Source organism: Sceloporus occidentalis, unplaced genomic scaffold, assembly GCF_023333645.1.
Source record: "Sceloporus occidentalis isolate IW3139 unplaced genomic scaffold, rSceOcc1.0.p SCAF_1, whole genome shotgun sequence".
Lineage (NCBI taxonomy): Eukaryota > Metazoa > Chordata > Lepidosauria > Squamata > Phrynosomatidae > Sceloporus > Sceloporus occidentalis.
Window position 1 is genome coordinate 179,920,735 of NW_028316981.1, and position 25,006 is coordinate 179,945,740.

Here is a 25,006-nt window from a genome sequence, read left to right on the forward strand (position 1 = left end):
GGAGGCACCTTTAATCGGGCCTCTCTTTTGGAGTCGGCTTATAGAAGGGGGTTTGGGCACTTTCCGCGTCTTTCTAGACGGGTGCGGCGAAGTTTGGGGGGAAATTTTAGGTCGGCCCCTTGAGGAGATTGGCGGAAGGATACGCTTTGTTGTGGAGAGCGGAGGGGTATTGAGAGAGGGAGTCCAAGATGGCGACGACAGCGGCGGCTGCTAGGCCAAAGGAAGAGCAGGAGCTTTGAGAGGAGGGAGAAGGGCCTTTTAGGAGAGTCCTGGTCTTAGGGCCTAGTGAGGCCTAGAGGTCGAAGGGAGGAGGAGGAGGAGGGAAGGGAGGGAGGAAGGAAGCGGAGAGCAGGGAGCAGGGCATGGCCCCTTGAGGGGCTCCACTGGCGCACGGCTATGGAGTCCCGGGAGGAGCCGAGCGAAGGCGGGGACCAAGCGCCGCCGCTGCCGCCGCCGCTGTCTTATGGGGAGAAGGGAGACCAGGACGGGGGAGCCAAGGCGGAGAAGGGGGTCCCCCGGGGCGCCAAGGACGCCGGCGAGGGCGGCAGGAAGGACGGGGGCGGCCGGGGAGAGAGGGCCCCCCTGAAGGCTCCGTGGGGCTGCGACCAAGGCGGCGTTGGCGGGGAGTGGCCCCTGGATGCGGACCCGCTCCTGCTGCCCCCGGAGGACTTCCTGCCTCCGCCCGAGTGCCCCGTCTTCGAGCCCAGCTGGGACGAGTTCAGCGACCCCTTGGGCTACATCGCCAAGATCAGGCCCATCGCCGAGAAGAGCGGCATCTGCAAGATACGTCCCCCCGCCGTGAGTCCCCCCCGGAGGCACGGGCCCTGGAGGGCGGGCTGGGGAAGGGCTCTCTGGGCAGCCCCGGAGGACGGCGGCGGCGGCGGCGGCGTCCCTCGGTTGGGGCCCTGCTGCTGCTGCTGCTTCTGTGGAGGAGGAGGAGGAGGATGGGAGGCGTCGCAGGGGCTCACTTGGCCAAAGGGAGGAAAGCACAGGGTTCCTTCAAGGGGACTGGGGAGCCCAGGGGAACCTATCCATGAAGCTGTGATACTTTGTTCTTTTGTCTGGGTTCTTTCCAGGCTCCGGAAGAGTTTATTCCTGACCTTTTGGCTGCATCTGTGGCTGGCATCTTCAGAGAATGCTGGAATGGAAGAGAGTGTGCGTTTGTATGCCTGTATATGTATATATACTGTGTGATCCTGGGTAAGGAGGAGGGATTCCCATGTTGTTCTGAGGCCCTGCCATCAGCAACAGAGCAATACACTGGCAATCAGGTAAAGCACATGCTCTCAACCAAGGGGCACGCAGCCATGCCAGCATTCTCTGAATGCCACAGATGCCAGAGAAACGGAAGCATTAACCCTTCCAGAATGTGGCCTCATAGGCCAAAAGACTCACCAAAAAACCATGGATGCCAGCCGTGAAAGCCGTCAACTTCACATTGTGATAGGATTCTCTGAAGGTGCCAGCCACAGATGCCAGCAAAACGTCAGGAATAAACTCTACTAGAACGCAGCCTCACAGCCCAAAGCGCCCTCCCCAATATGGGTGCTGCCCGTGAAAGCTTTTGACTTCACATTGTGATAGTATTGACTGAAACTAGTATTGAGTGAAACAGCCACACTGCAGAAATAACCCGCTTCGACGCTGTGTTAAACTGCCATGGCTCCATGCTGTGGAGTTCTGGGAGTTTCAAGCTACAGCTCTGAGGGTCCTGTAGCATGGAGGCACAGCAGGTTAAGAATGGGAAAGACAGCTATGAAAGAACTAGAGGAGATCCTAAAGTGCAAAGATATACAATTGAGTACGAAAGTTGGAATCATATAAACCATTGTATTCCCTATTGCCAAGTACAGATGTGAGAGCTGGACAGTTAAGAAGGAGGATAGGAGGAAAATCAACTCATTTGAGATGTGGAGCTGGAGAAGAGTGTTGAGGATCCCATGGACAGCCAAAAGGACAAACAAATGGGTCCTGGAGCCTATCAAGCCAGAACTATCCCTGGAAATCAGGATGACTAAACTGAGGCAGTCATACCTTGGACACACCATGAGAAGGCATGAATCATTGGAAAAAGTAATGCTAGGAAAGGTAAAGGGAAATAGAAAGAAAGGCCACATGCTAGATGGATGGACTCTATTAAAGAGACCACGAATATGAGTTTTCAGGAGTTGGGCAGAGCAGTGGAGGGCAAGGAGTCTTGGAGATGTCTCATCAGCAGGGCCGCCATGGGTTGAGATCCACACAAGGGCAGTTAACAAAAACAAAGCAAGTTATTTCTGCAGTGTGGATACAGCTTTGGTTATGGATGCCAGTTTTTTGAGAGGTAACACCATCGAGGTATAGTGGTTTGAGCATTGGATTACAACTCTGGAGACCAGGGTTCGAATCCAAGCTTGGCCATGGACCTCGGGTCAGACACTCTTTCAGCCTCAGAGGAAAGCAATTGCAAACCTCCTCTGAACAAATCTTGCCAAGGAAACCCCAGGATAGGTTCTGATTAGGGTGGCCACAAGTCAGAAACTACTTGAAGGCACACAACAACAACATCAAATAGTTGAAAGAAATGATAGAAATCGTGGCTCATGGAAGGGATGGAATCTTGGTTGAAGCTATATAGTCTTGAATGGAGAGGATTGAAAGATTTGGGTAACTTCCACTGTATTCCATCAAGTCACCCTGCTTATTCATTGTATCTTGACATGGAGACAAAAGGCCTTGTGGTGGTGACAGGAACATTTGTCTCCATGTGATGACAAAATGGATGCTGGAGGCAGTGATGCCCAGCATTATTGCCTGATGACTAGGTAACCTGCGGAACAAAGCATAACTTGTGCAGTGGCAGTGGCAGGATATAGTGCAGTGATTCCCAAACCTTTGGTCCTCCAGATGATTTGGACATCAGCTCCCAGAATTCCTCACTGTTGGCCAAGTTGGCTGAGGCTTCTGGGAGCTGAAGTCTAAAACAAAAAGGAGATGAAAGGTTGGGACGCACTGATATAGTGTGGTTATGCATGGTGATGGAGCAGACAGGTTTCATGTGTGAAACACTGGCTCTTGATCTACATATTACAGGGTTTGATACAGGCATTGGGGTCAGTAGGCTTGGAAAGGACTTCCTGTTTTAATTGTCCAGACTTAACAGAATTGCAGATCATGTCTGTGTAGGGACATGGGTTGGCCATGCCTTAGTGGCACCTGTGTTTGACTGTAACTGCTATCATTCTGGAGAGCTTTTTTACACTTGAGAAGTTAGGGAAGTTGCAAGTTGAATCAGCTGCTTTTGGAACTTCATGACTTCACCTACATCTTGACCCCTCTTGAATTTCCCAGGTTTCTGCCACTAGTAGTTTAGCAGCATCTGCAGCAAAACATTTCATCCCATAGGGATGAGGATAAATTTTATTCATTGATTTTTCCAGATTTAACTCCCTGCTATATTTTTTTGATCGGGGGACTCCATCATAGGCAAAGTTGTTTTGAAGGGAAAATAGAAATTATAAGACTCCTTAAATAGTATTTCTGGGTATTTAAAGTAAAACTGACACATCTAATATGTCTGCCAGTAGCAGAGCCTTTGTCTGAGTGGCCAGCCGGGGAGAGGGGGGGGGGATTCTAGGAAGTACTGGTGTATTTGAGCTTCTCTGTCAGAGTTTCTCCCTCAGGAGGCATAGCATGGAGGGTTGATACTTCTCTGGAACAGAAGGCAGAAATGCTGATTCAAAATCAGGTAGATGTGTCTGGAGGAGGGAGCTAATTGCAAACTGATTTTAACTGAGCAACTTTTCCTTGTAGTCCCAAAGAAGATCTTAGAATAGAATAAGTCTGCATCCCTTTTTTCCAGGCCTTACTGAGAAACATAGGTTGTTTTTTTTCTCTGAGCACAAAGGACCAGTGCTGCCCATCCAGTGAAGGGCTTTGTAAGGATGAGGGAGTAGGTTTTGTTAAAATATAGCTCCTCTCTTTGTCTCTATGGAACTGTCAATCTTATTTTAGATTACTTGGTAGCCAGCTTCCAGATTGAGAGTTTATGGAGTAATCCGGTTTAGAGGATGGCCACTTACTTGCCTTTCTGCTTGTGATTATCTTTTATTAGTTCTTTAATAAATAATGGGGTCTTTAAGTTCTCCTTTCTAAAAATCTACTCATTATGATTTGCAAGATGACTTTGTAGCGTGGATTAGGCACAATTTATGATACTGTAAATCTGCCATTATTCTTCACCCATACACTCAGAAAAAGGAATCAGCAACCTGATCACATAATACATATTTGCTTTTCTCACTTTTTGAAATCCTTTTGCATAGTAGAATTCAGAGATAGGCATGTTACCCTGGAATATCAGCATTCAGAGGGATCTTGTGGCACCTTTGAGACTCAAAGGTAAGTCTCAAAGGTGCTACAGGATTATTTTGCATAGTTGAATCATACTATTAGAAGCAAATATTTCTCCTTGCTGTTGCAAGACATGGTATATACTAATGTGGTTTACATGAGAAAGGAGGAAATCCTGATGACTGTTCCAACTAACCATCAGTTTGATCCACTTCCCAAAAGCTTGTGTTGTGAGGCCTTGAGTCTCACCCACACAGGCACACCAAGCCTCTCATACGCCTTTCCTTGTCTTCCTGTCCCCAGCAGCTGATGACAATAAACAATTGACCCACCCTTGTAGCATCTGTCTGTCAGCATCACGAGCATAGTTCCCGTGTGTCCACTGTCCAGTGCCTTAGGGATGAAGATTTGTAAATTAGTTAAAGAGGCCCTCCTATGTCAGACTGTCTGTATGTAATAGTTAAGACGAAAGCACACATGCATTTCTCTGTAGAGCGCCTAATGCATTCATGCTTCACTAGGAAGCATCCATGCATAAAGCTAAGTCTTTCACAAATGCCAGTGTTATCCCTGTGTGAGCTGTGTCTCTCTTGCATATTATGAAAACTGTTCCATCACAGAAGTACGGGTCTTTCCCTCCTGTCAAAGGGTTCCTGCGTGAATCTGTCTTTTAACTATTCTTTCACTTTAGCACTCCTTGTCTATGAAATTGAATTGGGACTCTGGGATAGTCTGCTTATTGAAATGTGTACTTATCTGACTTCATTGACCATGGTGGTGCAAAATCATTACAAAATCATTGGAACCTTTTGTGCTGCAGGCATAGTAACAGACTTGATGTGTGTACTACACAGAGCATTGGGATTCTAACTGTGTCATCTTTCTATCCCTCTCTCAGGATTGGCAGCCTCCCTTTGCTGTGGAGGTGGATAACTTCCGGTTTACCCCAAGGATACAGAGGCTCAATGAACTAGAGGTAGGTATAAATGTGAAAAATCTCTACCTTGCAGTTCTCTGATAGGGCCAGTTAGTCTAGTAAGCCATATACGAGACCTCTTTTTGTATCAGAAAAGATTGCTGAGGGCAGCCTTTTTCTGTAAGTCACAGAACAGTTAATATAATAGAATATATACATACAAGAATTTAAAAAGCCTAAAAGTATATAATTCCTCATAATTAATTTGTTGTTATAAGACTACTGTATATTGAATTGTTGTTAATGAACCTTCCTCTCAAAAGTGCTTATTCACAGTGTTGACTCCCAAACAGTGTTATTTTAAGAGCTTGTTAGTGTTTCCAGTTTGGTCGTCTTTTGTGTGGTTGTTCTAGAGGACTGTGGTATATTTGAGCATTTGTAGTTTTAATAGAAGTCACTTTTGGTTAATATTTATATTTGCATGATTTTAATTTGCAATTTCTTATGAACATTTAACCTCAACTTCTTCGGTTTGCTATTTAGGTTATCTTGTTCTTTTCCCTTGCATTTTTCCATGTGGAATTTGATTGTCTTGTCACAGAAAAGCGGGATACAAATAAACGTTTTATTTATTTATTATTATTTAAAACTCTTTTGAGTTTTACTTTACCAGTTATTTTAGTTCGCAGTTCTGAACAGATGTGCCATGTAAAGTAAATACCACTGAACACAGTTGACTGACATGTGGGTGAATGTGTAGTGGATTGTACTGTAAGGCTTGTTCACAGATATTATGGTGAGAAATGCTCAAGTCTTGGCTGTGCTGTGTAGACGAGAAGATGAAATGTTATTTTACTGCATATATCTGAAATACATAGACCATGGATGAGAAACCCTTGGCTCTTTAGATCAGGGGTAGGAATCCTGCACCTGAGGGTCACATCCAGCCCTTGTGTGGGCTGCGAGATCCTTTATTAACGTTGGCCCTGTGTATTTCACCAAATCCAGAATTTTGTGAAGGTAGAAATGCTTTTTTAAAACCAAAATAAGATTCCAGGGTCCCCGCAGCCTGAAAAAAAAAGGGTGGGGAATCAGTGGAAGTGAATTCCACTTGCTTACAGTGTCTGTTCTGGCAGCTACCCTTGTACTGTTGTGGCCCACTGAAGGTTTGGAAGAACAAAAAGCAACTCTCTGATCCTTGGTATGTGCTTCTGCTCTCTGTATATTGGTTTGCAACTCCTGTCTGCCCTGTCAAACAAAATTATTGGTGACAGATGATGGAAATTGTATTCCTACAACATATGGAGGACCACTTCCCATTGATGATGTAATCTTTTCCCCTTTAATTTCAAATTCAATTTTCAAAAAATGACTTCTAGCAGAGTCTAGTAGGGTTGAAGCGAATTCAGGATTGGGATGAAGGAAACTATGGATCATGATTTGAAGAAGGGAATCACAATTTTATTTGAATATGTATAGGTGTGTGTGTTATTGAGTGTGTGGTATTGCTCAATGAATACTTGGGAGGATTCTTATTTCTCAGAATTCTTGTGTTCTGGATTGTGACAAACAGTTGCAGTTGAAGGAACAAACTTTTTCAAAAAGAAACTTCCAGCTAGTGCCCAGAAACTAAAACAGATACCAGCCCAAATTGTTGTATACTTAGGGTGCCTTTCGCATTGTCAATGTTGGCCACATCTCAGCATCATGAAAACAATCTTGAGACCAGCTTCTGGTGCCTGAAATATCACATGATTATGTAGAAAGCTCTCTTGTGCCTTTGTGGCTTCTGTTGTTGAGAGCAATTTGTCTTGTTCCTATCACTAGGCCCAGACCAGGGTGAAGCTGAACTATTTAGACCAGATTGCAAAGTTCTGGGAGATACAAGGCTCTGCACTGAAAATCCCTAACGTAGAGAGGCGAATCCTTGATTTGTACAGCCTGAGCAAAGTAAGTTGGAGAAACACAGATGAAAAATAATATTCAGGCTTTGTGAAGACCAGTAGAGTAAGGGTTAACAATTTTTTGGGTGAGCTACTAGCTGAACCTGGGGGCTACTAGCAGGGATAAAAGGAATCCAGGATTGGGATGAAGGAAGCTGTGGATCATGGTGATTGTGCAATACTAGCTGTGCTTGGGAGGATTCTTATTTCTCAATATTCTTGTGTCCCAGATTGTGATGGAAGAAGGTGGCTATGAAGCCATCTGTAAGGATCGCCGATGGGCTCGAGTGGCTCAGCGCCTTTCCTATCCGTCAGGAAAGAATATTGGCTCTCTTCTTCGCTCCCATTATGAACGCATTATCTACCCTTATGAAATGTACCAGTCGGGTGCCAACCTGGTGGTGAGTTTTAGGTCTCGCTCTGGGAGGCTCTCCTTTACACTTTTAAAACTTCAGGTCACCTTCTATTTCCTTTTTTGGCTCGTTGGCCACAGAAAAGTTCAGAACGAGGAATAGAATGGTTTGTAAGAGTGGAGGCAGAACTGCCATGTTGTCCATTGTCATGATACTGCTGTTTTCCCAGGCAGAGCTTTCTAATCCTTGGTGGCAGAGTGGGTACAGCCTGGAAGTTGACTTGGCCTTAATGCTGTTCCCTCTTCTAGCAGTGCAATACCCATCCATTTGACAATGAGGAAAAGGACAAGGAGTATAAGCCACACAGCATCCCTTTGCGCCAGTCAGTCCAGCCTTCCAAGCTCAACAGCTATGGACGCCGAGCCAAGCGTCTGCAGCAAGAGGTGAGTGTAGAGCACAATTTCATGTCTAAATAAAAATTTTGGTTCAGGTTGGGTGAGCCCATAACTTTTAGGGCTACTATAGGTGCCCTTCTCCTTAACTCTGCAGATAGCCTTATTTTATCCCAATATTCTGGCATGCATCCTTCCCACAGAAAGAAATGTTTTCCTTCTTAAAACCTGGGAAAGTTTGTCAGCTTCCATCCCTTCCCATAACTGGGTAAAAACATCTGCTCACTCTAGACTTAATAGGATTGGTGATTTTTAATTACTATATACATTTGATGTGTAGCTGTGTATGTGTGTTTTAAACATACCTGGCTATTGGTTTTTTCAGCAGATGCCTAGAAAGTAGCATAAAATAAAAAAAGAATAAAAACCAAACACATTGTTGTCAGGAGATGGAAACATAATGTTGAATTTAAGGGTCCTAACTACAACATCTGAATTACAAATCAAGTATATAATCCCAATATATATTGCATACAAAATTAAATCTAAATTTAAATCAACAGAAAATGTGTATTTTAGGTTTAAACATGACAGCTGTGGAAGAACTGTGAAATACGTTTCAGCTCTGTGTGGTCTTTATGAGCTGCACATAACATAAACATGTGCTTTGAAGGGGGGGAAAACAAACTTCTGTGATCAACTTCAAATCAGTTGTTGCTGGGTTAAGATGGATAAAAGCAGTGCCACTGGGGTTTTTGGGTGGAGGAAAGCAGTACAAGCTATTCCTGTTTGAAAGACTGTTTAGACAGGATGATCTTAAGTAGCTTTTTTTCAGTAGTGGGAAGAGGTTAAGCAGATCACTGAAGGGAGGGCATTCCAACATCTAGTTGCTATAACAGAGAACCAGAGCTTTTTAGAATACAGTGGTACCCCGGGTTACGAAAGTAATTCGTTCCGCCGCCGCTTTCGTAACCCGGAAACTTTCGCTAGCCGAAAAAGCCCATAGGCTTTAATAGCGAAAGCCGCGATTTCGTGCGAAATCGCGCCGAAAAGCACCAAAATTTCTTTCGCAACCCGGAATAACCTTCGTAACCCGGAAACAATTAATTAAGTGAATTTCTTTCGTAACCCGGAAATTTCGTAAGGCGGCGCATTCGTATCCCGGGGTACCACTGTACATATACTCCCTAGTCAACATGTAGTCCAACATGGTAGTCCAGAAAAGTAAGCTCTGGGAAAGCCCTGTCATATATAGTCACCAGCCATATTGCAAAGAGTGGAAGAATGCAGAGTGAGATCCTCTCACCATATCTCAATGGGCAAACAAGATCATGCAAGAGCAGCTCTTCTTTGAGGTATCCCAGTGCCATGCTGGGTTTAAAGGTCCTCTGAACTTGTTGGGCAGATGAACATGGTGGCTGAGAGTGCAATTGGTGATTGGTCTGCTTGGTTTATTTTTCCTCAGGTCTTTAGTGAAAAATGTCTTATAATAACAAAACGTCCAGGGGCCAGAAGTAATCAGAGCTATAACTTTTGAACAAGATTAGTTCTTTCACATGAGAAGCTAAAACAACCACTAATTTTCTGCTCACACACACACAGTTTCCATGTTCACATTCAAAGGTGAACATTGAAATTCTCTATTTGCAAAAACTTTCATTGAAAAGTTGATCAAAATTAAACTTTTTCAATCCACATCATCACATTCAAGATGGTGTAAGAGTTGTGCAAAAGTTTGACAAAGATATTTGTTGGAATACTTTTGGGTAATCCCAACTAGAGTGGATCCATCAAATTAATTTTTGAATGGTGACTTAACATTTAGATAAATCTAAACTGAATCAATGAATCTACTCTAGTTAGGATAAACAATAAAATTTAGGTTTAGGCATCCTTAAGTAAGCTCTTCTAGTGGACAAGTGGTAAGAATGAAGTTTTCAAGATGCCTTTTCTTAGCTTTTCTTGTTCCAAACACCTTTTTTGTTTGTGTTCTCTCTTTGAAATGGGAGTTAATTGACAGCTGCGATTGTCCACCCCCCTCCTGAAAAGTTAAAAAGTTCCAAGGAATTCTAAACCCCACTTTTTTGTTTGTAGTAACTCCATTTGTTGGCTCTCTGCTGTAGGATTATTTTATTATTTATTATTTTCATTTAATGGCTTAAATCCAGTTGTCAGTTCCAACTTGAAGAGACCCATTGGTTCTTACAGAATGGGAATGGGAATTGATTAAATGGATCTGTTCTAGGTAGAACTGTGAATTGGCTTTAGGCCTTTAATTTCAAGCAAATAACATTAAAGACCATCTAGCCACCTCCTTAATTACAATCCAGTAATCCCCCCATACCTTTGTTTTTTGCTTATTCCCTCATTAAAATTCCCGGAGGCCTGCTGTTGATCCCTGCTCCCCACGCATTTTGTCGCCCTCCTACAGGAATCTGAATCATGCCCTGAACCTGCCAGCGCCCCAGCTCTGTTTCCCGAGCAAGCGCCTCAAGCATGGGTACTATGCCTGTTCTGTCCATTCTCCTGCCTCTCTCTCATACTTTTTGCTTACCCTGCTTCATGGCTGGGAACTCATGGACCACATGCAACAGGAAATGTGGCTTAAGGAGATGTAATGGGCCAATGTGCACTGCTTTTCATTCAGTTGGCAGTGAATGTTGGGCATGCCCTATTTTTGCTGAGAATTGTGCATCACAGCAAGATGAGGTTTCTGCCACACAAAGCTCAGTCACATCTCAATACTGTCCTATTATCTAGTTCTGCAACAATTCTTCTTCCGCTCCACCCTAGTCTGTGTCCGTTGGCTTCAATTTTCTAAAAGTCTCTTGGATACAGTTTTTAAAGCTGGTAGCCTCTTTCTGTTGTCCTTATCTTTGACTACACCTTCCTTGCAGCCAGAACCAACAGAAGAAGACATTGAGAAGAATCCGGAGTTGAAGAAACTGCAGATCTATGGTGCTGGTCCCAAGATGCTGGGTCTGGGGCTTGTAGCCAAGGACAAGAACATGCGCAAGAAAGGTGGGGTAGCCCTGCATTTAGGGAGCTTGAGGAGGAGCCAGCCTTCTGTGTTCTAAGTTTATTTCTTCCTAATACAGACAAGGAGATGCCTGAGTGCCCTCCAACAGTGATCGTGAAAGAGGAGACCCCTGTTCCAGAGACAAAGCTTGAGCCCACCTCGCCCCGAGGCTATGCAAATATGAAAGAGGAATTAAGGCACAGTCCGGAACCTTGCACCAAGATGACAATGCGCCTACGTCGCAACCACAACACTCAGTTTGTAAGTGGAGTCACCCAGGTGTTCCTTTCTTATCAGTAAGGTTCTTGTCCCTTGTGCTTCTGTGGTCTACCACTGCATGAACTATTCTGGGAGAGGAAGGCAGGGCATACATAGCAGGTTACAGGTTGAGTTTCCCCTTACACAAAATACTTGAGACCAGAAGTGTTTGGGATTTTTTCAGATTTTGGAATATTTATAAATACATAATGAGAGACCTTGAAAATGGGACCCAAGTCTAAACATGAAACTCATTTATGTTTCATATATGCCTTCTACATATAGCCTGAAGATAATTTTACACGTAATATTTTTAATCGGGTTTGTGTACACTAAACCATCAGAAAGCAAAGGTGTCCCAATCTTGGTTACCTGTGGAGTATTTTGGATATTTCTATTCCGGATAAGGGATACTTAACCTGTATGTCTTGGCTGGCTGAACTGCTTCATAGTAGCCCTGGCATTGCTCTTTCCTTTGAACTATCCACAGCTGGGTGGTGTCAGATCGAGCCAGCCCACTTTTTGTTTGTGTGACCATTCTTACCTTTATTTTTTAATTTCTTCCAGATTGAGTCTTATGTTTGCCGGATATGTGCACGAGGAGATGAAGATGACAAGCTGTTGTTATGCGATGGATGTGATGACAACTACCACATCTTCTGCCTATTGCCACCCTTGCCTGAGATTCCAAAAGGTGTCTGGAGGTGTCCCAAATGCGTCATGGCGGTAAGAAGTCCCTACCTGTCTCTTTCAGCAAACTTTTTTTTCTTTGCCTGCCTAGATCTTTTGTGTTTTCTGGCTATGAGTAGAACTGCTTGATTTATTGGAATAATTGATTATAAGAGGATTTTGAAGTGTGTCACAAATATGATTGAGGAATCAGAGTGGTGGTGTGAATCCTTCCATCTATTTTCCCTGTCTTTGTCCATCTTTAGGAATGTAAACGACCTCCAGAAGCTTTTGGGTTTGAGCAGGCGACTCGGGAGTACACACTACAGAGCTTTGGAGAGATGGCAGATTCTTTCAAGGCTGACTACTTCAATATGCCTGTGCATGTGAGTCCTAGTACCCTTAGGCATGTGCTTTCCAATTTACAACCTGATTCTGACGGTTGATAATGTGTTTTAAGATGTATTGTTTTATAGTTTATTGTTTTTGAATTATTCTAAAGATATGCTTTTTACTCTTAGACTGTACACTAAGCAGATTTTTATTTGGTTTTTGATCGTTCATTATGTAAAGCGCCATGGAAACCTATGGCACTATATAAATAAATAACAACAAAAATAATAATCTGTGATGTCATGGGCTTGCAGTAGCCATATTACTTATGATAAGGTGGCAGAGACAGTGTTGAAAGACAAACTACATCCTGTCCTTTGCAGATTCTGCCATGCAGGTTTTGTAGCATCATGAACCTAGGGTCTGTTTTTCTAACTCTTTCACAACTATATTTTTCAGATGGTGCCAACAGAACTGGTGGAAAAGGAGTTTTGGCGTTTAGTAAACAGTATTGAGGAAGATGTAACAGTGGAATATGGTGCTGATATTCATTCCAAGGAATTTGGAAGTGGCTTCCCCATTAATGATGGCAAACGGCAGCTCTCTCCTGAGGAAGAGGTGTGTATCATTTTACTACAGGCATTCTTTAATGCGCTCTTACTCTGTCCTTTACAATTTAAGGCTGGATCCATAGCAGTGGTCAAAGTGTCATTCTAAGCTCCTTGCTGTCATTGCAGGAATATGCAGCCAGTGGCTGGAACCTCAATGTGATGCCCGTGCTGAAGCAGTCAGTGCTCTGCCACATCAATGCTGATATTTCAGGCATGAAGGTTCCATGGTTGTATGTGGGCATGGTGTTCTCTGCCTTCTGCTGGCATATAGAGGATCACTGGAGCTACTCTATTAACTACCTCCACTGGTAAGATACTGGTGTTTGAGAGATGGAAATCTGTTGTGTAGAGATCTCAGACTTTTTAAAACACAGATATTTCCCTAGTACAGGTAAGCAGTACAGATGGGTGGATGTTTTTAAAAAATAGGTTTTAAAATGAAAGTTTTAAATGTTATTTTAATATAAATAAAAAGAGAAAAACAGTGAATAAAAACCTGATTTTACTGCAATTTATGGAGGATTTAAAAAGGCTGTGATTAGAATTCTTAATACAAAGGACCCTTCATTGTAATCTTATTTTTTAAAAGTATTCAGAAAGAGCTGGCTCCAGTGTTTACTTATGTTATAACATTTTCCCTTCCATTGTGACTTGATTCAAAACTTTGATGCGAGCCACTTTGAGAAACAAGACTGCCTGAAAAGTTGTGTGTATGTGCTAAATAGCTATATGTTCTTCTTCCTGTACATTCTAAGGGGGACCTGTCTCCTACTTACTAATAATCATAAACAATTGGGTGAAGAAGAAGAAGAAGCTGTGAGACAGTGTGAATGGGTACTCAGGCTGTTTTTTCCACAACTTTGGGATAAATGGAGGCAGCATTTCCTGACTTGGCCTTGCTTTTCCTAGGGGTGAGCCCAAGACCTGGTATGGTGTCCCATCCTTTGCAGCTGAACATCTAGAAGAGGTAATGAAGAAACTGACTCCAGAGCTGTTTGAGAGCCAGCCAGACCTGCTGCACCAGTTGGTGACTCTTATGAACCCCAACACATTAATGGCTCATGGGGTACCGGTGAGTCTGTGTCTCTGTATGCACAAGCTTATGTGTGCTTTCTTGCTGCCCTTTCTTCCCTGCTGCCTGGTCAGTGCTCTCATCCTTTCTTTCTCCTTTTGCTTCTGCAGGTTGTGCGGACCAATCAGTGTGCCGGAGAGTTTGTCATTACATTTCCCAGAGCCTACCACAGTGGTTTTAACCAGGGCTATAACTTTGCTGAAGCTGTCAATTTCTGCACTGCTGACTGGGTGAGTTTAGAACCCAAAATTCTTCATGATTTATCTTCTTGTCATAGGGTAATCCAATGAATGTTACCCCAAAGGAACTTGAGGACAGTGAATTCAAGTTGCATCGTATGGCTTTGGGAAGTTTCAGGTGGTATTTGAAACACTTGGAAGCCATACTCCACAATTAGGTTTGACAAGTGATCTTCTTTTTTTTTCTGTCTCTGACCCTCAGTTGCCAGCTGGTCGCCAGTGCATTGAGCATTATCGCCGCCTTCGCCGTTACTGTGTATTTTCACACGAAGAGCTCATCTGCAAGATGGCTGCTTGTCCTGAGAGGCTAGACCTAAACCTGGCAGCTGCTGTGCACAAGGAGATGTTTATCTTGGTGCAGGAGGAGCGTAAACTGCGCAAGGCTCTCCTTGATAAGGTTAGGAGTTAATGGAGTTGGTAGCAGAGCCTGGAAAAATATATTTTGCCTGGGCGATTCTGGGAGTAGTAGTCCAAAACAGCAAATTTTCCTAGCTCTGGTCAGTAGGCATCCTGTGATGGGTGAATGCAGCTGTGGCCTATTGTGGAAGGCCAAGAGAGTCATCACTGTTCCTTCACATCCCAGGGCATCACAGAAGCAGAGAGGGAGGCTTTTGAGCTGCTTCCAGATGATGAGCGACAATGTGACAAATGCAAGACAACCTGCTTCCTGTCAGCACTGGCTTGCTATGACTGTCCGGATTGTCTTGTCTGCCTCTACCACATTGATGACCTCTGCAAGTGCCCCAGCAGCAGGCAATACCTTAGGTGGGCAGTGAGAAGACAGTAATTTATATGAATGAGTTTTCTGTCCTTATGATTGCAAATTCTGCTGCTCCTTTTCACACAGCTTTTTATTTCTGGCTGTCTTTTCTCAGAGATGGACTAGGTGGTGTTTGTGTTAATTTTTGAATATTGTTTTAGCATTAGTCTTACACCTTTGTGACTTTGAAAATCAGCCATGGTCTTATGGCTGTCCTGGCACTATCACTTTAGAGCAGGGGTGGGAAAATTAAAAAAGAAAAAAAAAACAATTGCCATGGAAAATCTATAGACAATGGTTTTGTGAATGATGTTTCCACAGTCAGTAACCTTCAGAGGATTAACTGTCTTAGTCTGCAAAATGGTTAATTTGAAATACACCCAAGGTAGTGAATGGCCTAAGGAAGCTTTATTGAAGATTGTGGCATCTCTTTGACTGGCCCTCAGTTCAGCCTTGCATATAAAATTTGGGGATGCTCCTGTTGTAAGCAGGTATCATGAACTGTGAAGAGTTGCCAACTTCACTATCAGTGAAATTACTACAGAAGAAATTGTTTCAAATGGGACATCTTAGAGATGCTACATTTGAGATGAGAAGTAGCAGCCTTGGGTTGCTCTGACATGATTGCCATATAAGGAGGCTTGCTATTAAAGTAAACTTATTATTAACGAGTGGATGGATTGGTATACAGTTTTTAAAAAAGGGATATTGTAAGAATGAGACTTGTTGAACTGGATTTGGGTTGGTGTGGTGAATAGGCTTCTGTGAACTCTTCTCTGAGAGGATACCAGGCATATATCTTCTCTTCCTTCATTCAGGTATCGGTACACTCTGGATGAACTACCAGCAATGTTACACAAGCTGAAGGTCCGAGCAGAGTGTTTTGACACATGGGCAAACAAAGTTCGAATTGCTTTGGAAGTGGAAGATGGGCGCAAGAGAAGTAAGAACCCTCACCTCTGGACTCTTTATTCCACTGTGGTCTCATCATAATGAAATTAATCTGGAGTCTTCTATGAAATGAAATTAATATGTGGTCTACATGAGGAAGCACTTGCGTACCTCAAAAACCTGCCCATTTAACTTCAGATTTGCTGAAGCATAGTGTGAGCAGAAAGTGCACAACATCTTTTTTGACACCATGTTTGTAAAGGAAAGTACTAGAAAAACAGATGGGACAAGGTGCTCTGGCACAGACAAGGGTTTCCAGGTTAAGAGGGGGTTGGATCACACCATTGGGAATGGGAGGATATGTTGCAACTACTTGCTTACTGATAAGGAATGGGCCTCAGATCTTTGGAAAGTGCTCAGTAGCTCTTATGCTTTGTCCCTCCAGACCTTCCTCTCTGGAGATGATAAGCAGGAGCTCTTAGCAGCCAGCTGTGCAGCTGAGAAGAGGGAATAGTTTTTGAATCTTGCTTTGGGTCTCTGTTCTTGCAGCATTAGAGGAGCTGCGGGCTCTGGAGTCAGAAGCACGTGAGAGGAAGTTCCCGGAGAATGAACTGCTTCACCGACTCAAGAGCTGTTTGAGTGAAGCAGAGAAGTGTGTCTCAGAGGCCCTGGGCCTGATAAGCAGCCAAGAAACAGGGTGAGTTAAGACAACACATCATGATCTCTTCTGTCTAAATCAGTGTTGTGAAGCCAGGTGCCATAGCCTTTTATCCCATGGGCTTAGGCAGCCTTTTTCAGAGTGTCTCACAACTGTGGTTTTTGTTGAGTAGTTACTTGTTCAAAGAGGCTTATCTTTGTGGTGAGTATATTGTATTGATGAGGTGCTTCTTGGTCTGTCTGGCATTTGCCTATGGGCTCTCTTCTTCAGTCCTTCTCCTGAATGGCGGCCCAATGCATCCCATTCTTTCCTCTGCTGGCTTTTACAGAGAATCATCAGTTCATATGACTGTAGAGGAATTGCGTGCCTTTCTAGACCAAATGAACAACCTGCCCTGTGTCATGCACCAGCTAAAGGATGTCCAGGTAGGCAGAGTAGAGTGTAAAGTAGCCTCTGACTACAGCAGAGAACAGAAGGAAGGGGATAGATTGATTTCGGGGCATGGGCTCTGGCTCTGACTGGATGTGTCATCTTCTAGGGTGTGTTGGAGAAGGTGGAGGCTTTTCAAGCAGAGGTTCAAGAGGCCCTGCAGGATCTGCCAGGGAACTCTCCAGAGTTGCATAAGCTGCTGGCACAGGGAACACAGCTGGGAGTGGAGGTACCAGAGATGGAACTACTGGAGAAGCAGGTGCAACAGGCTGTCTGGCTGGAAGAGGTCAAACAGACTCTGCGTTCACCCCAGGATAAGGTCACACTGTCCGTCATGAGGGCACTCATCACCTCTGGCTGTGGAGTTGCACCCAGCCCAGCTGTGGAGAAAGCCATGGCTGAGCTGCAGGAGTTACTTACCATTGCCCAGCGTTGGGAGGAAAAAGCTCAAATGTGCCTGGAGGCCAGGTGAGGTTTGGCTACCCTTGATCGGGGCAGAGATGCTGGAATGCCTGTGGTTCTGGATGGGTGGGTTCAGCAAAGCTTGATAACTGCTCTTGCGGGAGTGCACAAAAATGTCAGTGAAAAGCCCTGTCTGATAGCTCCACCCCCCATTATTCACAGGCAGAAGCACTTGACCGCCACACTGGAGGCCATCATCAAAGAGGCAGAGAATATCCCAGTGCACCTACCCAATATCCTGTCCCTCAAAGAGGCACTGGCTAAGGCACTGGCTTGGATTGCTGATGTAGAGGAGATCCAGGTATGCTGTAACTCTGAGTGCCTGGTTTAGCTGAGCATGAGCTTGTCCCTGGGGCTCCAGAATACGTCAGTTTATCATCTGTTCTCTTCACAGAATGGGGACCATTATCCCTGCCTGGATGACCTGGAGGGTCTTGTGGCTGTGGGTAGGGATTTGCCAGTCCATCTGGAAGAACTGCGTCACTTAGAGGTGCAAGTGGCGACTGCACATTCCTGGCGGGAGAAAGCCTCCAAGACCTTCCTCAAGAAAAACTCCTGTTACACGCTACTTGAGGTTAGTTGTGAATCTTAAGGACTAGAGATTGGAGGCATAGTCGTTTAGGCCCCAGCTTTATCTCTTTGTCTTTTTCTCCCAGGTGCTGTGCCCATGTGCTGATGCTGACTCAGACAGTGTGAAACGTATGAAGTGGCAGAGGGAGAAGGAGCCGGGCCTGTACAAATCAGACACAGAGAGCTTGGGCCTCTCAGCACAAGACCTCAGGGACCCTGGCTCCGTTGTGAGTGACTGGCTTGGGAGGAAATTGGGGCAAGGGGGTTTCAAGCCCTTTTTTCTTATGAAGGGAGCTGGTTTGGGATCGCTACCAGTTCAACAGGACTCTTCTTCCTGGCGTGAAATTCTGTAACCTGGAAGAATTTTTGATAACAGCCAGGGTATTACCATACACAGTTTTTTTTATCAGAGTTTCAGGAAAACATTTAGGGGTTTCAGAGGTAGAGCAGAATGAAGTACTATTAGGATGTAAAGACTCACTTCAGTTGAACTTGACATAAGCATATGAAGAATTTGAGGGGAGTGGGCATGGTCTTGATTTTTGCTAATTGCTGTGGTGTTGCCTTGTTTAGGGAAGGGAAGTTTTGCTGAGTAGAAATGGATTTGGTTAAAATTGTATGTAATTGAGACCATTTACCGTGTGCTAGCAGATTCTGGCCTTCAAAGAAGGTGAACAGAAGGAAAAAGCTGGGATTCTGCGCCTGCGTCAGTCAAATGCCCAGAAGCCTGTGCCGTCAGCACACAGTTCTCCTGGAGGCCAGTACTGTGTGTGTTCTCAGCCTCCAAGCCCTGCCATGCTGCAGTGTGAACTGTGTCAGGACTGGTTCCATCCCACTTGTGTGGCTTGGCCCCGCTTGGGCAACCCTCGTCCCTCTCCTGCATGGTGGGAATGGGATGCAAAATTCCTGTGCCCACTCTGCCAGCGATCTCGTCGGCCTCGCCTAGAAACAATCCTGGCCCTGCTTGTGGCCCTACAGAAGCTCCCTGTACGGCTACCTGAGGGAGAAGCCCTGCAGTGTTTGACAGAGCGAGCCATTACATGGCAGGACCGTGCCCGCCAACTCCTATCCTCCTCCGATGTAGTAGCTGCCTTGGAGCGTCTGGCAGAGCTGCGGCAGCGGCTGCTTGGGGACTCAGCCAAGGAAGCGGGTGCACTCAAAGAGAGCAGCTGCAATGAACAGACCAAGGTAAGTACAGGAGGCCTTGGGCTGCCTTCTAGCTTGGCTAGCTGGCAGCACCAGGGGAATACTACACATGTGGTTCGCATATAGAAATAGGGACATTTACATGTTTTGTGTTAATATCTGTAATAGTGGCAAATGCCTGTACACCAAACAGTGTACATTTTGCATAATTTACACTTGGAGTATTTAGGTTTGTGGGTTTTTTAAAAGAGTTTTTAATTTCTGCTTTATAATGAAAAGGATAAGGGGTAAGGACATGGAGCAATTGTTATCTTGAAGTTCCATATTGGGTGACCATTCCTCACCTTACACATGTGGCTTAAAGCAGTCTTACTCAAAGTGTTGGCCTTGACTGTTGCTGGACCCTGAAGAGTTTCCAAAAAAGAAAGAAACAGTTGTAGTCAGTGGACACAACTATGGTGACAGCCCCTGGCATACTTTGGAAGGAGGGGTGGGGCTGCCATTCCCCTATGAAGGGTTCCACTAGCCTCATTGCTGCTACCCGTTATGGAGACTTTCTGGATGTCTTTGTGCTTCCTGTGTGAAGCTTTATTCATCTAATTTACTGTACACCACACCTTTGAATGACTGCTGCCTTACAGACTCCATGTGTCTAAACTCAAGCTTTCCAGTATCCCTTATGTAGTATTTGCATATACAAAAGTGAATATACAACAATTTATCAAATGGAAGCTGAGCATAACATCAAAGATTACTTATTTAATACAGTGTTATATAAATAAACTTAATAATAATAATAATAATACATTTATTTGATGAATAAATCCTGACTAACTCCTAACTCACATCTTTCTCTAATACGCCTCACATTAACACTAATCTTTCTCTCACTCATATCCTCACTCACAGTCCTAACTGATTTGACTCTACCTAATCTCTGCTTCTGACCCTAATACTCCTAACATCTCCAGCTCATATTCCCAATGATATCTCCCACTCTGTCTCTGTCATACACATCTGCCTATTAAAAATTCCTTCCAACATTCAGCCAGTCAATGCTCACCTCAATATTCCATACTGTCACCTCCTCCTGACAGTCCTTTCCCTTAACTACTTATAATATACCCACATAAATAACCCAACTTTACCTTTATTTAATAAATGCAACAAATTTTTATCAGAAGTTAATAAAATCACATTCTCTCCATCAGAGAACATAAGAAGCATTGGTTTAAAGTATTCCATCTGTATTAGAGCCAAAGAATTGGTTGTCTGGGCCAGATCAACATGTAATATTCAGCAGATATAACAGAACCTTACTGCTGTACCTATGATACAATCACAGGAAAAGCCATTAATGGCAAAACTTCCTAGAGAGCATACCTCTCCTTTGCCTGTATGCTTCTTTCCTGCCAAGAATAAAAAGTTCTCCTGTCTCTAGGTTTTTGTATGCACTAATCATTTGATGTTCATTTTCTATTGGTTCTTTTGGTTGCAGCCATTCTTCCACTCTCAGTTTTGTTTACTCTATTTCCAAACTCGTTTCTCATTGTACAGATTGATTATCCCTAAGCCAGAATTCCAAAATCTGAAACTTTGGAACACCAACATACACCACAAGTGGAAAATTCCACACTTTACCTCATGTGACAGGTTGTGCTGAAGTCCTTATATATAGAATGGTGTGGGGCAAAGGTAGCGATAAACCTCCAGGGAGCCTTCCAGACACCCACTTCAGCCTTTGAGGCAGCGTCTGTAGCACTCCTGCTGATTGGGTTGCAAGGCAGAAGTGGGTGGCTGGTGGGCTCTCTGGAGGTACAGGAGCTTGAAGATTCTTCCATGACTGCCCTGGGGCTGCTTCTTGGCCTGGATGCAACTAGATCTCTTGTATTTTTTATAAGTTGTGTGTGTATATAGGCTGTGTATGAAACATAAATCAATTTGGGTCCTATCTCCAAGATACTACCTGTCTTGTTTTTCAGATTGATTTACTTCCCAGAAGCTAGGAGCATGATCCACTTTAAAAACAAGGCTTATGATTTTTGTGTGCCTTGTGATCTTAGAAAAAGGCTTAACTCTTTCCACCAAAATTTAGCAGTACTGTGAGCTACAGCTCCCCTCCAATCTTTTTTGGGTATCCAGTATAGCCTGCCTGCAGTTACCTGCCTCTGCCTTAGTTACTTGATGTTCTGGTTCATCTTTGCAGTCTTATGACTATCATTGACTTCTGACTAAGTTTTGTCCTCAGCTAACTTGACATTGTTCCTCTCAGAGAAGGTGGTCTGCAAAGTGCTGTATTGCCTGAGCAGATAGATACTTAGCCATTCTCTGGGTTGGTGAGAGGAGTCACGGAGTTTTATCACTACAGACATTGTATGTAGTATATGTTTTTGCATTAACTTGGTTTGACTAAGTCATGGCCTCAAAATAACCTCAATAGGAGTCGGTATTTCATCTAGTATATTTGCATGAGATACTGTAGAGGATTGCATCTTTGACTCAGAAATCTCTTTTCATTATTTTTTGTGAGTTTTTCGGGCTATGTGGCCATGTTCCAGCAGAGTTTCTTCCTGACGTTTCGCCAGCATCTGTGGCTGGCATCTTCAGAGAAATTTTCATTGCTCGTTTCATTGCTCCTTTTTCCTTTCTTTCCCAGGTTTCATTGGAGAATGGGAACTCCACAGCTCCAGAAAAGCACAGCTCCTGTGCCTCAGGTATTGGTCAAATAAAGTCCTTCCATTGTTAGGACTAAGTGGTCTGATTTCTCCTTTTCACTTCTACGCATGGGTGATGGTCTTATTTCAGTCACCCCCTTACCTCATTTTAACAGGTATATGGGGGAAAACAGAGTCTCTTGCTCTGTGCATGGGGGTAAGGAACCTAGGTTGTGGCTGTTTCTTCCCTTCAGCTATCTTTGTGTCCCCTTCACAGACCTGGAGATGCTCAACTCTTACCTGCCAAAGCTGCAGGGCCCTGTACTGGAGCTACCTGATACCATCCGTCTTCCCCTGAAGGAGCTGCTAATGGAGGGGGACCTTCTGGAGGTGACGTTAGATGAGATTCAGAGCATTTGGCGCCTGGTTCAGGCGGCTCATACCCCCCAGCTTGAAAAATTTCGCCAACTGCTAGATGTGAGTAACTGCCTTTTATATATGGTGTATCGTAACTATCGGCAAACATCTTCTTTCTTCTTGTGTCAGTGTGAAACCTCGCTCTATCCTTTGCTATTCTTAAATGCATTATGATACTTTCTGTAACAGAAGTAGTGCAGGAGGGATTTCACCTGTGAACCTCATAGTAACTTCTCAGTAGCTTAAACGATACAGAACCTCAGAGACTTTCTGTCAAAGCTGGTATCACTCAGGGACTGAATACTTTTTCTTTTTTAACAACAAGAGTACAATACATTTTTCATTTGTGAAATCGTTTCTGATAGTGTCATAAACAGTCCAGAAAAATCAGAGAGCAGGTACTAAAATAAGTGGTGTAGTTTTGATGATGTTGCATGAATTTCATGTTAGGTGTTGTACTACTTTCATAGAGTTGTGCAGGTGAGAGGCATTGTCATGCCAGCTGACTGATGAGGTAACAGCAGAGTAGGAGGAGATAATTTGTTTATTTATTAAATATATATCCTGCCTTTTTTCCAACAATGGAATTAACTGCCTCAGAGAATTCTGAATCATATGCGGATTATCTTGAAGTAGGCTTGAATCTTTGGATAGCTGGAGGGTGGTTTCTCCCCCCCCTCCTGGGGGGTGTGTGTGTTAAATTCTGCAGTAACCCTGGAAACTTCACACATATTGTGATGGCTTTTAGCTTTTAACAATAAACTTCATTCATTCACACATGGACAATTTTGTAGCATTCCTATGCTGATGACTTCTCCCGTAACAGTGAGAAAAACCACATTTGTTTTCAGCCATACTCCAAATAAGTTGGCAGTTTTCTAGATTTTGCAGCATTAGGAATATTTTTTGCAAACATTTTAAGTTAGCTAGCACTGAAGGAAGATAGATGTGGGCTGGGAAATTGGGTTGTAAGGAAGAGCTGTTGAGACCATAGACATTAAAAGTTGCCTTTATTTATTTATTTTTGGTGCCTCAGAAGATTCCTCAAACTTTAAGACATGAATTTGGGATGGTTAGGAGTGTGTTATGGTCTTGCATCACAAATGAATCTGTAATTTAAGCCCTGTTTCTGCTGTGCACGTAGAGGTTTAAGGTGCGTACAGTCCCACCTATATAGCAGAAGAACAGGAGTGTTCAGTTCCTGACTACTCATTCCTTTCTAGCTGGAACAAGCAGAACGGCGTGTCACCCGTGGGCGAGGTCGGGACTCAGAGCGACGGCGGAAGCGCAAGACGGAGCGGGGCGACTATGCACCCCTGCCCAAGGAGGAATTAGAGCCAAAGAAGATCCGGGGGGCAGACCCAGGGCTGCCCCAGGGTGGCGCTTCCCCTGCAGCAGGCACAGATTGCAGTCACAATGGAGTTGGGGTGAGTGGTAAAGAGGGCATAGCGAGGGCACAGAGTCCCAAAAGGGAGTGTGGTTCACTTGCCTCCTCCACCCCCAATCAACTGAACAGTTGTATCATGTATAGTCATTGTTGCTTCTTCCCTAACAGTTGTGACAGCTAGAAGATGCCTGGGTTTCCCCTTCCTGGACTACACTGCACTGCAAGGGATTCTGGCAGCCCCATGTCACGCTGTTGGTTTGACTAGCACTCTTCATGGGGGGTAGCCAGCCCCAAAAGTGGGGGACTGCAACTCCCCCTCCCCACTTGGGACTCAGCACTGGCCCTGCACCAGACTATTTTCGGACAATGTAATATTTCGTTTTCTTTTTCCTCCTTTTGTATTGTTGATACCTCGGAAGGGGGAGAGGCATTGCAGGGGTCACCAACACGCAGGGTCCGCTTGTTCCCGTTTGGCAGAAGCAGCAGAGAATGCTAACCCTGCTGCTGTAAGGACTCAAGCTTTGCAGAGCCCTGTTCTGGGTGGTAGCAGTGTGTGCTGGGACTAGCCCCAGTGCCTCACTTCAGGCAGAAGGAGGAGTCAAGAGCCCTCCCGAGGGCTGGGCCGGGCTCCTCGTACCAGCATCCCATGGAATACCACAGGGACGGCACCTCCTGTTGGACAGAGGGGCAGCTCTCCCCAAACACCCCTATCCTCCTCTGGTACCTGTTGGGTTTTATAGGAATTGGGGTAACCACTTTGTTCTTTAGGGTGGTGGAAAGGGCAAGGAATCTTAGTTCCACTTCAACCTCTACTTCACCCTCACCTTCCCACCCCCGAATCATAGGCCCCATGCTGCCTCAGGCTCTGACACTAAAGTCTTTTGTCTTTCTCTTTTTAGTGTTTTTCCTTTATTTTCTGCAGCAGAGGAGGGTGGGTTGTTGGGGGTAGGGAGGGGTGTGTTATTTTATTGTATTATGATTTTTTTATTATTATTAAACTTTGGAGGTTAATGAACTTGCCCAGCTTTTGGGATGAGGTCCATCTGATTAGTCATGGATGGTGTTGATCATTGTCACATGAAATGGTGCATGCACACATCTGTGGCCAGTTTCTTGTCTTGTACTTTGTGGATGGACAGTGGTGGAATCACTGGATGCTCCAACTAGCTGTTTTTCCAGTCTTTGAAAATCTAGGTGTTAACATCCTGATTTTCATTGAGTTAGGAACATGAGAATCACATCACATGGATGGTCACTGTAGCTTGTAGGTGAGATACATTCAGAGACAAACACAGAATGGACTTCAGAAGCAAATTGTTAGGGTTATAAAAATGAATACTAAATACTGTACTTCTTTAAATATTTTGGAATCAGAAAGCTAGTGAGAGGTTCATAGGAACAGTAGGTGAAGAGAGAAGCTAATCAGTTTTCTGTTTTGTCCCTAAAATAACTGTGGTACTTTTTATTCTGGGAATGTACCTCAAAAGCTGGATTG

The 25,006-nt window shown here is 44.2% G+C and overlaps 1 protein-coding gene across 7 annotated transcripts; it reads left to right on the forward strand.

Moving 5' to 3' along the window:
• Positions 1–24,526, forward strand: KDM5C (lysine demethylase 5C). 7 transcript variants are annotated; one of them, XM_089484580.1, is made up of 28 exons: positions 1–798; positions 5,231–5,308; positions 7,076–7,198; positions 7,422–7,592; positions 7,853–7,987; positions 10,368–10,436; positions 10,834–10,957; positions 11,035–11,216; positions 11,781–11,939; positions 12,149–12,268; positions 12,675–12,833; positions 12,953–13,134; positions 13,736–13,898; positions 14,009–14,128; positions 14,340–14,534; positions 14,721–14,902; positions 15,716–15,840; positions 16,338–16,485; positions 16,775–16,871; positions 16,985–17,343; positions 17,500–17,638; positions 17,732–17,911; positions 17,994–18,134; positions 18,556–19,095; positions 21,710–21,767; positions 21,985–22,184; positions 23,348–23,551; positions 23,680–24,526. In XM_089484580.1, exons 1-28 carry the CDS (start codon positions 397–399, stop codon positions 23,683–23,685), a joined length of 4,761 nt encoding a protein of 1,586 aa, XP_089340706.1. In that variant the 5' UTR covers positions 1–396; the 3' UTR covers positions 23,686–24,526. The 7 variants fall into 7 exon arrangements, with proteins under 7 accessions (XP_089340706.1, XP_089340712.1, XP_089340719.1 ...); XM_089484586.1 differs by having other exon boundaries at positions 18,559–19,095; XM_089484593.1 differs by having other exon boundaries at positions 7,856–7,987.
• The last annotated feature ends 480 nt before the right edge of the window (positions 24,527–25,006 follow it).

What these genes read in the sequence shown, in the direction of transcription:
- KDM5C (XM_089484580.1), top strand. Translation starts at nt 397, where the DNA reads ATGGAGTCCCGGGAGGAGCCGAGCGAAGGCGGGGACCAAGCGCCGCCG. An exon ending in AGTCGGGTGCCAACCTGGTG is followed by an intron (nt 7,593 to 7,852) that starts GTGAGTTTTAGG and finishes TCCCTCTTCTAG; the next exon opens with CAGTGCAATACCCATCCATT. An exon ending in ATAAGCAGCCAAGAAACAGG is followed by an intron (nt 16,486 to 16,774) that starts GTGAGTTAAGAC and finishes TGGCTTTTACAG; the next exon opens with AGAATCATCAGTTCATATGA.